This window comes from Ambystoma mexicanum, chromosome 3q (assembly GCF_040938575.1).
Source record: "Ambystoma mexicanum isolate Mex_15411 chromosome 3q, UKY_AmexF1_1, whole genome shotgun sequence".
NCBI classification, from domain to species: domain Eukaryota; kingdom Metazoa; phylum Chordata; class Amphibia; order Caudata; family Ambystomatidae; genus Ambystoma; species Ambystoma mexicanum.
Window position 1 is genome coordinate 462,641,771 of NC_090926.1, and position 15,419 is coordinate 462,657,189.

Below are 15,419 nucleotides of genomic sequence, written 5' to 3' on the forward strand. Positions count from 1 at the left end.
CTCAACAATAGCTTCGCTTATACATTTGCAATTGTTGCAAATCTGACTTCCTTCTTCCTGCAGTTACTGTGCACAAAAACACGGAGAAGCAGGCAAAGAAGAGAAGAAAAAAAAATCTGCACACACATTTAAATGGCTTTCAGAGTATGCCTAATTCTGCAGTGGAGAACACATTTTATTAGTGGGTTATGTTAAATAAGGTTTTATTAGTCAGGTTAATGGTTAATAGGTTAGCTGTTAATTTTCAAATGTGTCTCTCGCACCATAGGCATTTCAGGTGAAAAATAGTGTGCATTTTTAAATGAGCATGTGTGCTTTTAACTGTAAAAATAGATTTGCATCTTATATGTTAAAATCGTTTTTGACTGAATAGCCTGTCTTTCCTTGTTAATCTGGTAACCCATATAGCAATGCACCGCACCCTTGTGGTGGTGCTGCGAAAAAAAATTGCTACCTGTGCAGTAGTGCTGTACTCTGTGCTGTTTGCTACCTGTGTAGTAGTGCTGTACTCTGTGCTGTTTGCTACCTGTGCAGTAGTGCTGTACTCTGTACTGTAACACGCCAAATATCCTTACAGTCCTCACATCCCGTCAGTTGCTTCTTTGGCCTTCATCGACGTGTTCCTTCACACGCAATCTCCTGTAGCTGCCTTCAGCAGATTTTGTGAGCGTGTCTTCTCACACGCGGGTTCCTGTTTCATGTGTATGCTGTTTTCCTGTCCGCGTGTAAGTTTCCGCTTTCATTCCCACGCGGATGCTGAAACTCTTCAAGCGCGGCTGTCCTGGCTGCGTGTACTTGGTTCGTGTGTAAAATCACACGCGGACACTGGAACTCTTCAAGCGCGGCTGTCCTGGCTGTCTGTACTTGGTTCGCGTATAAAATCACACGCGGACGATGGAATTCTTCAAGCACGGCTGTGTGTACTTGATTTGCGTGTAAAATCCTACGCGGACGCTGGAACTCTTCAAGCGCGGCTGTCCTGGCTGCGTGTACTTGGTTCGCGTGTAAAATCCCACGCGGACGCTGGAACTCTTCAAGCGCGGCTGTCCTGGCTGCGTGTACTTGGTTTGCATGTAAAATCACACGCGGACGCTGGAACTCTTCAAGCGCGGCTGTCCTGGCTGCGTGTACTTGGTCTGCGTGTATCCAGCACACGGTTGCTTGGATCCTGTGAGGAAATAACAGGTGGACTCATTTCAATTTGTTTTGTTCCTGGTGGGAAAGGAAGGTGTATCTACAACTTTTATTTGAAGGTGTCTGTGCACAGAACTATGGACGCTATCCTGTGGTGCACCAACCCGGTATCTAGCGAGAGCCTTGTGCCGTTCGGGATAAGTCTCCTTTACTAACCTTCCCTCCTTTGTCGTTGGTTTTCTTTCCTGGATTTCTTCATTGACTTTGGTGGATACTCCAGTTCTAAGCCTACAGGTTAGTGTTGGAATTTGCATTATTGCCATTCTATCAGAGAGGTTAGTTGATATAGTTTCTCATGATGCTTTATTGTTCCTAGGCTGCCTTCCTATTACTCTCCCACGCCCTTTCCAGTGATCCTTCTCTCTGCCTGTTTTACCAGTCAGAGAGCTGTATCATTTGGAAGGTCTAAATTGACATCACTTCTATCAAATCGTGTGAATTCAAGGATCCGTAAGACCCCTATCAATTGTATCCTTTTTGGTTACTGTATCCTTTTCATAAGATACTTTGGGGATTTATGACATCCTCTGCCATTTCCATGATCTTTGCAGTGGACCAATCACGTCCAGCATTTAGTTCTGGCAAGAGCGCCAGGACCTGGCTAAACCTTTTTTAATGTCTTTAACATATCTCCCCATAAATGTAACCATGCGGTCGTCAATATCTGGGGTCCCTGCTATGCCTTCCGGCAGATGTGGCCTAGGGCATTCCGCCCTCAATTTACTTCTGGCCTCCTTCTCCAATGGTGTTCTGAGTCTTCTCTTTATGTATGCTGCTATTTTAGTCAGCGGTTCCCATTCTGAGGAACGTGGATGGACCAGGGCATCCGGGACGAACTCGTCCCCGGCTTCTTCCTCCTTGTCCTCACCTCTCCTTTTCTTAGAAGCTCTAGTACTTTCTTCTTCATCTGAGGATATAACCTAGACTTCCTCATCTGACGATTGGCTCCCCCAATCATCCTCTTCATAATCTTCTGAGCTTGCATCTCGCCATCTGTGCTCTTTATTTTTAAGGCTTCCTGCCTTTCTTTTGCCCTTTCCTTTGTGCGGCAAGCCCGTGGGGGTATTGGCCTTTTTTGCCTTACAGGCTTTCTTTCTTCCCCCTTTTTCAGTTCCTTGTCCACTCGCCCCTCTGAGTTCTTCCATACCCTTGGAGAACTTTAGCCATTCCTCCATAATTGCCAGCAGTTGTGAGCTGTGTCCAAGACTCTGTCCCAGAACTTGATGGAGTACTGACCCATACTGGGTTCTAATCTTTTTTGACTCACTTGAGCACATCCCTCTTCACTGGAGCTGGAAATCGCAGGGCTTATAATAGGACAAAGGTACCACTGTTTTAATAATCAACCAGGTGTCTCGGGCCTGTGCCCATCAAATGTATGATAATAGAGCAGAAAAAACTTGTAGCACTTTATTTGTTAACAGTTTTTAGATTGCCAACCTCTGCCTCACGATCCAATCTCTCTGGCCACCAGGTGGCGCCGATCACTGCATTGATAGACATCTGAATAGTCTCTACATGCGTAACGCTCCGTGTATTCTGAGACTACTAATACATCTATATCGTTGGTGCCTCTCCGGGGGGCTGTACACTGAGATACCGGTCACAGAATTTAGAATGAGGAGCACCAGAAATATGAGAGGTCCCGTCTCTCGCTCATCTCACTTCTGTGACTGCAGTGCCCCCTTTGTTGTCAATTACCTATTGCAGCCGCCGGAGCTTTCCTTCCCGTAGCGGGCCGCTAGATGTATCGTTAAAATACTTCCTAATCTTGCGGATATGCTCCGCCACACCTGACTAACGCTGCACTCTCGCACTAGTGACGATATCTGACAAAATTAGTATTCCCAATATCATAACGATTAACATTCTGCACAAACAATGAAGTGACCAAGGATTTATAGAGATGGACAGGGGCTATTGGTTTATTAAGATCACATGTTTGGAAGACAAATAACACTACCGACAACAAAAAACTCTGAATTTATGGGGTTTGTAGTTTTCGCATTTTTTATATGTTACTGTTATTGTTTGATGATGCTGCTCGAACAGTAAATTTGAGAGAAAAAGCATAATCTGAGCCTCTGGGTCTTGACATAGAATTAATTTCTCTGGATTTCTGTAAAGAAATGCCCCAGGTGCTTCTGAATGTTGCTATGTATGTGATATGCAAAATAATATTTCTCCTTAGGGAAAGGTACAGTGAGCTAAAATGTGGTTGCAGACCCTCCTGAGTGGAAACCTACCCATACTTACTCTGTGTTCTCTCCTCCTCTCCCTTTCTCCCTTTTCCTATCTCCTCCCCTCCTCCCCTTACTTCTTCTATGCACTTACTCTATCAGAATTGTCCCTGGACCTAGTATGATAGCAACCTCGTCTTATATAATTGTGTATCTATGGCTTATGTGATGACATGATCCACCATCAACCCACCCACAAAAACACTCCCAACGGACAAGCACTCCAGGTAAGCCAGCAGCTTTAGCTGTGGCACACTCGCAACACTCAAAACACTCTTTTTTGGGGGGGGGTTTAAACTTCGATTTTTATTGGCATTCTGTTTAAACAAAAACGTTTACATTAATTATAGCCACATAACTGCAATTGTCCCCCCCCCCCATCCCTCCCCTCGGATGAGACTTTCTACTTGGGCCCGGCCTTGGCCATCACTGTGCTGTGGTCCGTTGACTAGGAGTCATATTACATGCGTTATTATCACTGCTGGCGCTTGGGTACTTTCCCGGATGGCATATTTTCCATTGTTGCTTTTAGACTTTAGCTTCGTGCTTGGCTGAGGCTCCTTCTCTCTGGGCATATCCCTCTCGTACCTTTCCCCTTTGCTCAATCTTCATTGTCAATATCTTCCTCTGATCCTACCCCTCCAACGGAGGGTCGATTTCAGTACACCTCCCAGCTACACCTCCCAGCCCCAGGACTGTTTCACCCCATCCCAATTTGTTCGGAAGGTCTCCTGGTCATCATTGACCATCGCTGTCAGTTTGTTCATGAGGAACATTTGTTTTAATTTAGACTGCCATTCTTTTTTACTGGGGGCGTGCTCACTTTTCCATTTTTGTGCTAAGGCCACCCTCCCTGCTCGTAGCATTGTTTCCCACATCTTTGGGTACCTATATATGTCTGAATCCTTCTGCAGGTGGCCCAGTAACATGGTCAGTGGTTCTTGTGGTAGCCGTGCCCCAGAAACCTTCTCCATCCACCCCGCTAAGTCTTCCCAGTACCTCTGTATCACTGGGCAGGACCACCACATATGTTCACTAGTCCCCGTCTGGCCACATCCCCTTGGGGACTTCGGCGAGGCCCCTCCAAACATCATTGACAGTCTCTGTGGGTCTCTGTGCCATCCTTGTAGGACTTTGAAATTATGCTCCATGTAAGCCGTGAACAGATTTCTGTGGAAGGCTATCTGGGACACTTTCTTCCACGCCTCCTCAAAACACTCTTAACCTGCATCGCTCACTCAAGGAAGCTCTCAACACTAGCAACTTCCCACTACTAAGGTATTCCCAAATATAGGTACAACAAACCATCAATTTCTGTACTATAGGCTGAAGCCTACAGCACTGTGAAGCCTAGATGCCCCCCCACGCCCACCATGCAGGATTCTCAAATCTAGGTGTATCCTCCTCCCTGTTTATTATATGATGAGACCTACTGCATTTTGAGACCTAGGGTTCCTGCACACTATACAGGATTCACAATTATAGGTGTAGGCTCCATCTCTGTTTACTTTAAGATTAAACATGCTGCATTGTAATACCTGGGCCTCTCTTCCCACTGTACAGGATTCTCAGATCTAGGCGTAGCCTCCGTCCTTGTTTACCATATGCCTAAACCTACTGCACTGTGAAACATAGGCCTTTCTCCCACTATACAAGATTCTCAAATATAGGTGTAGCCTCCAGCTCTCTTTAATATATGCGGATACCTGCTACAGTATGAAAGCTAGCCCCCTTGGTATAGGACTCTCACTTCTAGACCTGGACATATATTGCCCCAGCCGAACAACCTTGCAGCCTACGATAGGTATATCTTCACTCCACTAGTGTGGACACAGGCCGCAGGCACAGCCAAGCATCCATGCACGATAGAATACACCTATGTCCAAAGACATCCGGTCTAGTGAACACATAGCCATCCAGACTGAAACACCTGACGTACCTCAACACTTCTGCCACTAGCATACAGCGACCACCACCCAAAAGGAAACCGGTATAGCTGGCCACACATAGACTCTCTCAACAATAGCAATCTATCTTTAACCCTCAACAGCACCCACCCATGTGTCTGACCTCTCTTGGGCTGCTTAGTCGAGCCTTGCCAGCCACCCAAGTCCTAGAACAGCAACATGCACACATGCATCTTCTAAGCTAAACTCTGTAGAATTTCCAACCACATCGACTACGGTCACTAAGGGCGTTCAACCGAGGAAAAAAGAGTATTGAGGCCACACAAGTGGGGAAAGAGTACTATATAAATAGCCAAATACAATACAATACAATACAGATCTCATGTATCTAATGTAATTATTTCATTGTAGTCTTCCATAGCTCCCAACACACCCGCTTTTGTCGGGTGTCACCCTCCTTGAAAGCAGATGAATCACCGCCAAGTCCCTCATACGCCCATTCACTTCTATGGGCCTCTCACCCGCCAAAAAGAAAATCGGGTGTTTTCACCCGCCTTGGTGACAAAAAAGGTTGGGAGCTATGAGTCTTCATACACACGCCTTAGTTTAGCTCATTGAAATATTGCTTTTGCAGTTATGATTAATATATTTATAGTCTATTATTCATTACTTCCACGTCCACTCTTCTTCGTCCCAGTACTTACCTCATGAGGCCCCTGCCTCCGACACAGGACCTTCTTTTATTTCTTTTTATTTCTATAACTCCTCCCCCACACCCACGTTACTTAGTTTAATTTTTCCTGCCTCTGGCAGGTTGGGCTTGTTTTTTCTTCCCGGCGCTGGTTCTTGGGGAGCTCCGGATGCTGGCCCCTGGTGGGGCTGTGTGGCGGGGCCTTCGGCTCCCTCAGGTGCGGCGGGACTCCTGGGTTCCCTGCGGGGCTCGCGACCCAGTCGATTCAGGCTGCCTTGCCTGGTTTCTGCTGGGCTTTGGCCGGTGCAGGGCATCGTGGCCCGGGTCCTTGGAATACGGACCCGGGTCGAGACATCTGCCGCTGAAGACTGCCTTTGTGATTGCCATAACTTCTGCCCGTAGGCTTGGGGAGATTGGGGCTCTGTTATGTCACCCCCCTTTCCTGAGGGTTCTGCCGGACTCGGTGGTGCTGAGGTGTGATCCAAAGTTTCTCCCTAAAGTTGTTTCTCGTTTTCACACCTCTCAGGATCTGGTTCTCCCTGCCTTTTTCCAAAATCCGCAAACGCCAGAGGAAGTGGCTTGGCATAACATTGATGTGCGGCGGGCGGTGTTGGAGTATTTGGCTAGAACTGCCCCTTTCCGCCACTCTGACAGTCTTCTGATTACTTTTGGCCCGGCTGGGGCTGGGCGTAAGGCTTCTGTAGTGTCCATTAGCCGATGGATCTGTGTTGTGGTCTCCATGGCCTATGTGGCTTCTGGCCTGCCTGTGCCTGCGCACGTTCAGGGGCGGTCCACCAGAGGTTTGGCGGCCTCATGGGCCGATGCAAGGGGGGTTTCTCTACAGGAGATATGTAGAGCTGCCACTTGCGCTGATCAGAGCACCTTCATCAACCACTATAGGTTGAATGTCTCCCACTCAGGGGTTGGTTCCTTCAGGGTTGGAGTTTTGTCTGTGGGGATGTAAATTTGGAGTTATTAAAGGTGTGTGTTTCTGCACTGTTTTGACTCTGTGTCTCATTGGGACCTTTTCCCTGTTTGTTGCTTTGGTATACCTCATGAGGTAAGTACTGGGACGAGGAAGAGTGGACATGGAGGTAATGCTCTGATTACTTACCAATGATCTTCTTTACTCCTAGACCTACTCTTCCTCATCACAGTACTGACGACCCTCCTCACCCTCCCTGCGGGGAAGGTCCCATGCTATGGCTTGGTAATATGAAACTAAGTAACGTGGGTGTGGGGGAAGAGTTATAGAAATAAAAAGAAATAAAAGAAGGTCCTGTGTCGGAGGCAGGGGCCTCATGAGGTAAGTACTGTGACGAGGAACAGTAGGACTGGGAGTAATGAAGATTACCAGCAAGCATACATGCCAGCATTCAGACACAGCTGGGAGGGAGATTTCCAAAGGGAAATCGGGAGACCAACATTTCCCGATAGGAATGCATTGGGCTACAGCTATTTCAGGCGGGAAACAGTGAAAAAGAGCACGATTTTTCGCTAAAAAATCGGGAGTCTCCCGCCTAAATCGGGAGGGTTGGCATGTATGCCAGTAAGTAATCCGAGCATTACTAGTGACAAAGGGTTGGAGCTTGTGGGAACTGTGGATCTCTGTGCTTTATTGATTGCTCTGTTGTTTGTATGTACTTCCTTCTTTGGTCTGCTGCCTGTAAGGGGATCTCAGAGAGACACAGCTCCTGCTGCCCCAGTGTTTCCTTGGTAATTGCTATGGTACCTGAGATCCAACAATCCTACTCATGCCTACAAAGTTTGGAAAATAAACGTATTAACACCAAGCACCACTTGGCCAGAGCCAAAGTAGTATTGTTGGATCTCAGATACCATAGCTATTATTCATCACTGTTTGTGATACTTTATTTCTATCGCGCTCTGAAACACTTGTGTACAAGCGCGATCGAAATAAAATATCAATTCAATTCAGTATTTCTTTTATCGTTTGTATTGTACTAGTTCATAATTAAGCACTCGAAGGTGTTTTTATAAATGCGGCTAGTTTGTAAAAATATAGGATGTATTTATACGATAGGAACTGCTTTTAAAATATTATTGTAGGATTTCTTATCTAGAGGTATGTCAGATGACTCATTGTAACATGGCCGCCAGATTGATCACCAAAAGCAGGCACGAGCGGAGGTATCGGCTACTTGTAAAATTGAGCGGCCATCTTGAAATCTATTTGTAATATATCTCATTTGTTGGCCTCAGCTTCAACTATAAATTCGTATATTATTCAATTAGATTTGAAATATTCTCACGAATATACTGTTTTATAGGTTGTGCGCTACAATATTTAAATAGTTCACATTGTATCTTAATTATATAACACATTAATTTAATTTTACTCATTTGTGACAACTGATTTTTTTTTATTTGATCATCATTTCATTATCGACTTCGAGCTGCGTTATCGCTAGCCGGGTTAGAAGCCTGACATTATGGATGAACAAGGGAGGCAGGAGGACGTTAAAATATATAGTGTTGTCCCTTTTCTGTCTCCAGTGTGAAGTTGCATCATAGTGCGTTAAGTTGCACTATTCGCTACGGTTTGGTTTGCATCTGCTGTGCCGAGTCCGCTCTATGGTTCAGCGGGCTTCCTTTGCTGCACCGGTTTTCTGACAACCTTTTTCAGCCCTCAAGATGGCATCAGTTAGCGAGGTAGGCTCGGGGGCTCACACGTAGGGTGTGAAGGGGCAGCAGGGGAAACTGTCCAGGTGACACTACAGCACATGTGGTGTCATCTGCTGTCACCGTGGGCTTCAGAGAAATAAATAGCCAGTGTAATGAATGACACGTGTTCTCACAGCTTAGTATGTTGGGCAAATTGTACTGCTATATTATGTATTACTATCGTAGCAGCAGTGGGAGAGCATCCATAGCTATTTGAGAAGGGCTAATTCACGCCGCATGGTGCCAGGACACTACGCCCCACCCCTTGTCAATTGTCGGCTGAAGTGGACTTTTACAACCACACCACTGTATTGGATGTATTCTTGCACCGCAGCGCGCAGAAATAATTGTCTTAATAATGTACCATGAAACATGTGTATTGAGTTTCTGGGACTAGGCGTGATACTACACCGGGCGTTAGTAATACAGGTACATCTTGCCACTACAATATCTCACGTTTACCCTTACTGTAATTCCCCATTACCTCCACGTCCTACTCTTCCTCACTTCCCACTCCGCCTCAGTTGCTCTGTCCCGTCTACGGTTGTGGGAAGATGCTGTTTTGCACTGCCCACTCTTTCTGCAGGTATCAATGGACACTAGTATACCGCATTCCTAAACTATAGATGAGTGAGGAGTGCCACCGCTCGTCCAACATGCAGAGAGAACCCTCTCGGAGGGATGTGACACTACCCGCAATTTTAATAGCGGGTACAATGCGGCATATGTTGTAGGTACACTTGTAACATCCACAATATTTTCACAGCTGACTGCGCTTTTTATCGGGTGTGCTAAGAAAATCCTTCTTAGTGCGTGGGGGCATCGTATAGCTTAATATTTTTGTTTTCTTAATCATTTGTGATACAGCCTAATAGTCTTTTCATACAATCACAAAACCGGCACACATCCTCATCAACAACATCTTGGATTTCCTCTCATTATCTCACACTCAACACTGCTAAAACTGAAGAACTCCTCTTCTCTTTTTTTTTCTTTTTTCTTATGCTACTATTCCTTTCCCCTTCTTAACCCCAGCATCTATACACTTTCCACCCTCTAACCTCCCCATTACATCAACTGTTTGTAATCTGGGACTTCACTTTGAGTCTGCTCTATCTTTCAAACATCAAATTTCAAGCTCTTGTTGTGCCTGCTGCTTTCACTTATTCAATATTCTTAAAGTTCACTCCTTCCTAACTTTCAATGCTACCAAAATAGTGATGTGATATCTATAATTTGTTCACGTCTCTTCTATTGTTCCACTACGCTTTTTGGTCTTCCAGTTTCTCATCTTGTCCCTCTGAAACCTGTCTTCAATGCCTCGATTCGTGTACTTTTTGTTTGACTTCACATGATTCTATTTCCCCATCTCTTCTCACTCTTGGTTGCCTTCCTTTCCAGGCTCAATTTTAATTCAATTTCTTATGTCTTGTCTTCAAATCACTCTATGGTCTTGCCCCGAATTATTCATCCTTACTTGTCTCATTTTATACCCCTTCACTTCGTTCTGCTCTCAATTTCGTCTTATAGTACCAGCCCCTCTTTGTGCCCAGTCACGATTCCGTACATTCTCTTCTCACTCCCCTACATTGGAATGCTCTTACTCTTTCACTACAGTCTATCTCTGTCTACTCTTTCTTTCGTAAATCATTGAAAATCCATCTTATCCAGCAGGGTTGATATTGGCTTTTTATGTAATTCCTCACACTATTGTACTTATGTAAAGCGCCTTGGATTAGGGCGCTATATAAATCATAAATAAATACAAAAATACAAATAGCTTGAAATGTTGCATTTTTTACAAAGCTAACAATTTTGCTTTGCATATGAGAACAAACCAATTTCTGGTCCACCCATTGCCCCCTCTCCTCGTACCAGGCAGTCCATTGAAGCTGTTCAGTGTGTCCATTCGTTTGCAAAGAGTAGTTGGTGAGTGGAGAATTAAGTTAGGGTGCTGGGATATTTACAGTGAGCCATGAGGTAATTGATGATGCACAAACCAGCTGCTGATTGAAATGTTGAGACGTGATGAAAGAGACCTACAGTTTATTTATTATTGTGGATTTGTTAGGCGCTTATACATCAAGACAGTTGTCCTGATTCATGGATTATTTGCGCCGAAAAAAACGGGATTTGTGCGCCATTCTGCCCGCAAATCCCCATTTAACAAATGGGGATTTGCGGGCAGAATGGCGCACAAATCCCGTTTTTTTCGGCGCAAATAATCCATGAATTACCCCCAGTGTTTCAAAGCATTGTAGATATGTACATAGTATCTAAATAGCATGCTTTTGAATACTGCAAAGTCCTGTGCAAAATAGTGGACAACTTGGGCGTTACAAAGCACACCTTTAATGTACTGAATTAAACGCGTAGTTGCTTTATGGTATGGCTGCCAATGTGGTGGCAGTGGCTCCGTAGAGGGGGGAAGGCTTGGAGGCTCAACGCCCATTTAAACTGAAGTGCATGAAAGGGGTGTTGATCCATGGATGGGTTTAAAGACTAAGAGGACGTTTGAACAATGTGTAGTGGTTACAGAGGGTCATGGAAAAGTGTGACTTTTGAAGGCAAGTCCTTTTTTATGCACACCCCACAATAAATACATCCCTCTAGGGAAATAGGCCAGGAGATAGCGTTGCAAGGATAACACGGTTTAATTGTACAGATTACAAATATCAGCAAAGGACTCTGCTGCTCGAGAGAAATTTGGTTAATCTAACGACAAGCAGAAACTTAAAAGGCTTTGTGGCATCATCACATATAGTAGAAACTGGCGCTACTGATTGGCAGAACCCTATAGATGGGCCAGCTCCATAGGGGATGCCAGGCTACAATTGGTTGGTTCTGTTACCTTCGATCAGTATTTACGTGGGTCAGCTGGGCTCATCTCAGACTTGGAAGAAGGTCAGGGTGCTCGTATAATACTTTTACAGCTAAATTAACTGGGCGGCACAGTAACTGGTGCCAGGGGGGAAGGGAGGATAACATAGTCCTGCTGACCCACACATTCAGGGCTTCGTTGATACTGCATTTCCCGCACTCAAGGTCTCCACCCTGTGTTTGATCTTTAATTTATCCCTCCCTGTACCTCGTGTTCCAAAGGTTGTGTTTTTTGCTGGAAGAAATACAGTTGCGCATGCTTGGATCTTATATGGCCATTTGATTTGTGTTATGACGGGAGGGTTGCTTGCTTATCAGAGAATGCAGAGGTGTGGGGGTCGAGTCAGTGGTGTGGGCCTTGCTTTGGGCTCGCTGGGTGGGAGGTAGGGGCCTATTGGCAGTTTTGTGGAGAAGAATGGATGCTTCACGGAGCCTGGTGATGTCTCGCGCTCTTGCAGGGTGCATTCCTTTGAAAGATACTAAATGTTTGCAACGGTGGAGGGACAAGGGGGAAGTGAACTTTGTGAGAACTGGTTGTCTGAATTCATGTTGTCTTACTGAGGTTGGGTCTACTGAACTGGGTTCATGGAGTTTGGCGGATGCAGCGCGATCATGCAAGCATACGCTTCATGGCCTACTACAAAATGGAGTTTTATTCTATGTGTTTTATAGTGCCTCTCATCTACTGTTGACGCTACGTTACTTCTTCAGTGTATTTAATATTACAGCTTTCTCCTCCTTAAACACTACATCACTTCATATGGTTCGCCTCACCTGAAAGCGCCTGGGGGGGTGGGATATACTAATTTCCATCCCAACAGTCCCCCCTTTCAGTACCTCTACAGTAACAAATCCTCCTGCCCCGTATTTACGCTCATTTGCGTGCCTTTCTGCTTCGTCCCATGCTGGTGTTCCCTTAATTGGCATCCACGCTCTACACACATGTTGTAATCTTTCCCCTCGTGCATATTGTTCAGGTGTACATGTCGGGTAGATGCACCCTCCACCACCTGCCAGATCCTCCCATACTTCCTTATAGTTTCTGGGGTCAAGAGGAGGAACAATGGTTGTGTGATATGAATTATCAACTATATCTCCAATAGGAATAGGGACTATCTGGTGAACAGGGCGGTCATTTTGCTCAGTTTGGATCTCTACTTCTTTTTATCACGAGGTACCTTTTAGTATTCCCGATATTAACCATCCTCATCGTGCTATTTGGCACAACTATGGCACAAAAACAGAGACCCAATTGGCACGTGCAGAAGATCACTAGAATAACCACGATGATGAGGACCAACATCTTCACCAATGTTCCAAGCCATGATGAGACCCAGCTGAAGGCCAGGTTCAACCAGTCTTCTTCTTGGACTCCAGCTTTTTTTTTCATTATCACCCCTAGTTCATGTACTATTGCAATGACGTGTAACAATGACCAATTTTCAGCGTCTTCAGAAGGTACGAATGGGAAAAATTAACCCCCGATCTTTTTGTAAACACCTCCTTCCATGGTTGTCAGCAGATCAGCACATAGTGGTTCTGCATTGTCATTAGTCTAAGGGCCCTTACTTCCACTTTTATGACATTGAACCCTTGCTCAGTATCATTAGCCAGCTGGATCAGCTCCCATCGCACTATTTGGAGCCATTTTGCATTGGCCTGTGTCTGGATGCTCAGTACTAGAGATGAAAAAAGTCTTTGCTGAATTATAGAGCTTATATTCGTCAGGTATTTTGCGAAAGCAGTTCAGACGAGTCGTTGGATATGTAATTTGAGGCTCTCTTCGCAGCGGGTCATTGGCTCTTTCTTAGGGAGGATGCGAAAGGTTGGTGGTGGCATTGTGTGTCGTGCTTCTACTGTCGAGGGCATGGTGGGAGTTTAGGATAGGAGTCCCCCCTTCAGGTACTACCAACAGGGCAGAGGGTACCTTTGCTAGCAAATAGTAGCCCCTCCAAGAAGGCGGGATGTGCAAGTATGCTTGCTGGCCGCAGATCCAATAATATCACAGCAGCACGTTTCTTGAGGTTGGATACTATGACAGTTCAGTTACATTGTTCGTTTGACCCGATAGAAATGTTTCACTGAAAAAACACAGTTCATCTATGATTTTTGGTTGGTGCGCCTTTACTGGTCTCTCGAGGGCTGCAATCCATGTTAGTTTGGTGATGTGCTCTGCCCAAGCTTGTGCACATGTCTGCAAATTGGAGATACTTATGCAAACATTTTCGACAATTTCACCGGGTCCCTGTGCCATGCCATTAATTGTTATGTTCTATTGTAGAGGTGAACAACCTTCTCTGGAAGACCACTCTATATATTTTTGCCCATTCCTCCTCTGGGATCTCTTCACCCACTAACTCCACCCAATATCTCTGGAAAGTTTGCCTCCCCTGTAGGCTGGTCTCGTTCATCGCCTTGTATAATTTGGACAGTATACCCTTCCTTGACACTGACTGGTCCAGGACCTTTTCCACTGGCGTTAATACTCTATCCACCCTTCCCCCATTTTGGGTCTGTCAGGATACCCTTAATACAGAGATATTCAAATATTATAATTGAGTCCCCTCCCAGTATGTCCCGCACCTTACCCCATTCCTGGAAGCTCCCTCCCTCAAAGAATTGTCCCACCGTCTCAAGTCCTGCATCCGACCACATCTGCGAGTGCTTGAATCTGAAACGGTGGCCCCCTTATTGAGGACATAGGGGAGGGCCACGATGTATATCCCTGTGCATCTCTAGAGTCCTGCCAGACTGATCCAAAAACTCCCAAAGTAGGGTAGGACCGCATGCGTTCCGGTATTGATCTGGGCGGGGACCAAAAGTAGTCCCTAACCTTCAGAGGATGTGCAGCCAGATCCTTCAAGTAGGTCCAGTACGTCCTCAGAATTCCTCTGATCTGTGCCACCTTGTAATATAGGCGGATGTCCGGAAAGCCAAACCCCTCCACCCCCACTTTGTCCCTTGGAAGAGTAAGGGTTGCCATTTACACCCTTGGGGTCGTATTTTCCCCATATAAACCTACAGAGCTCTCTTGTAACGTCCAGGAAAATCTTTTCTAGGCGCTCACTCGGGATGGCTGCACACAGGTATTACAGTCTGGGGAAGACATTCATTTTTATAGAAGTCATCCTTCCGTACCAGGTCAGTATCAAAGGGAGCCACCACTTCAAGTCCGCCGTGAGCTGGGTGCGGAAGGGATTATAATTAGCCACCACCATTTCTCCCAGATTCCTCATTACCGAGGTATCGAATGCTTCTCTGATTAACTGTCATATCCAGGTAACTCTTTTTCGTGTCTAGGAAGGGGCTTTGTGCCAGTAGCGGCAGGATAGCAGATTTTCCCTCATTAATTTTGAGTCCCGAGAGGCAGCCTTATTCAACAATCTGGGCCATCAGGGCTGGAAGGGAGACCGGAACGTAGGCCAATATATCGTCCGTGTTAGGGAGAATTCTCTCTTTAGGCTGAATTTCCTAACCTAGTGAGTCCCCCAGCAGCTTTGCTGGATTTCTGGAGTTTGTTTTTTTCTCCTGCCAAGAGTGAGACTCTTTTTCTCCCACTCTTGGACATGATTTATGGTGTTCCTTTGACTGTTGTGTTTTATGGGCTATGGGGTCCTTTACTCCATAGGGTCTCATGTGTTTTTCTTATGTGTGTTACACAGCACCCTCCGTGCAGTAACACAGGGGTGTCATAGTGACACCCCACCATAGACTCCATACCCTGGGACTGACTACTGTCTCCCAGGGCATGTAAAGTCACCATTGCCTTTACTAGTCCCAAATTATTAACAGAAACCAGTATGAACCATCATATTGTGGACA

General features: G+C 45.6%; 1 protein-coding gene across 1 annotated transcript in view; it reads left to right on the forward strand.

Moving 5' to 3' along the window:
* The first annotated feature begins 8,547 nt into the window (after nucleotides 1-8,547).
* The window catches only part of HARS1 (histidyl-tRNA synthetase 1), a 654,862-nt gene continuing 647,990 nt past the window's right edge, over nucleotides 8,548-15,419 (forward strand). The window contains exon 1 of the mRNA XM_069654217.1: nucleotides 8,548-8,705. Coding sequence (XP_069510318.1) covers nucleotides 8,688-8,705 — 18 coding nt within the window. The 5' untranslated portion in view covers nucleotides 8,548-8,687. The remainder of the gene's footprint in view (nucleotides 8,706-15,419) is intronic.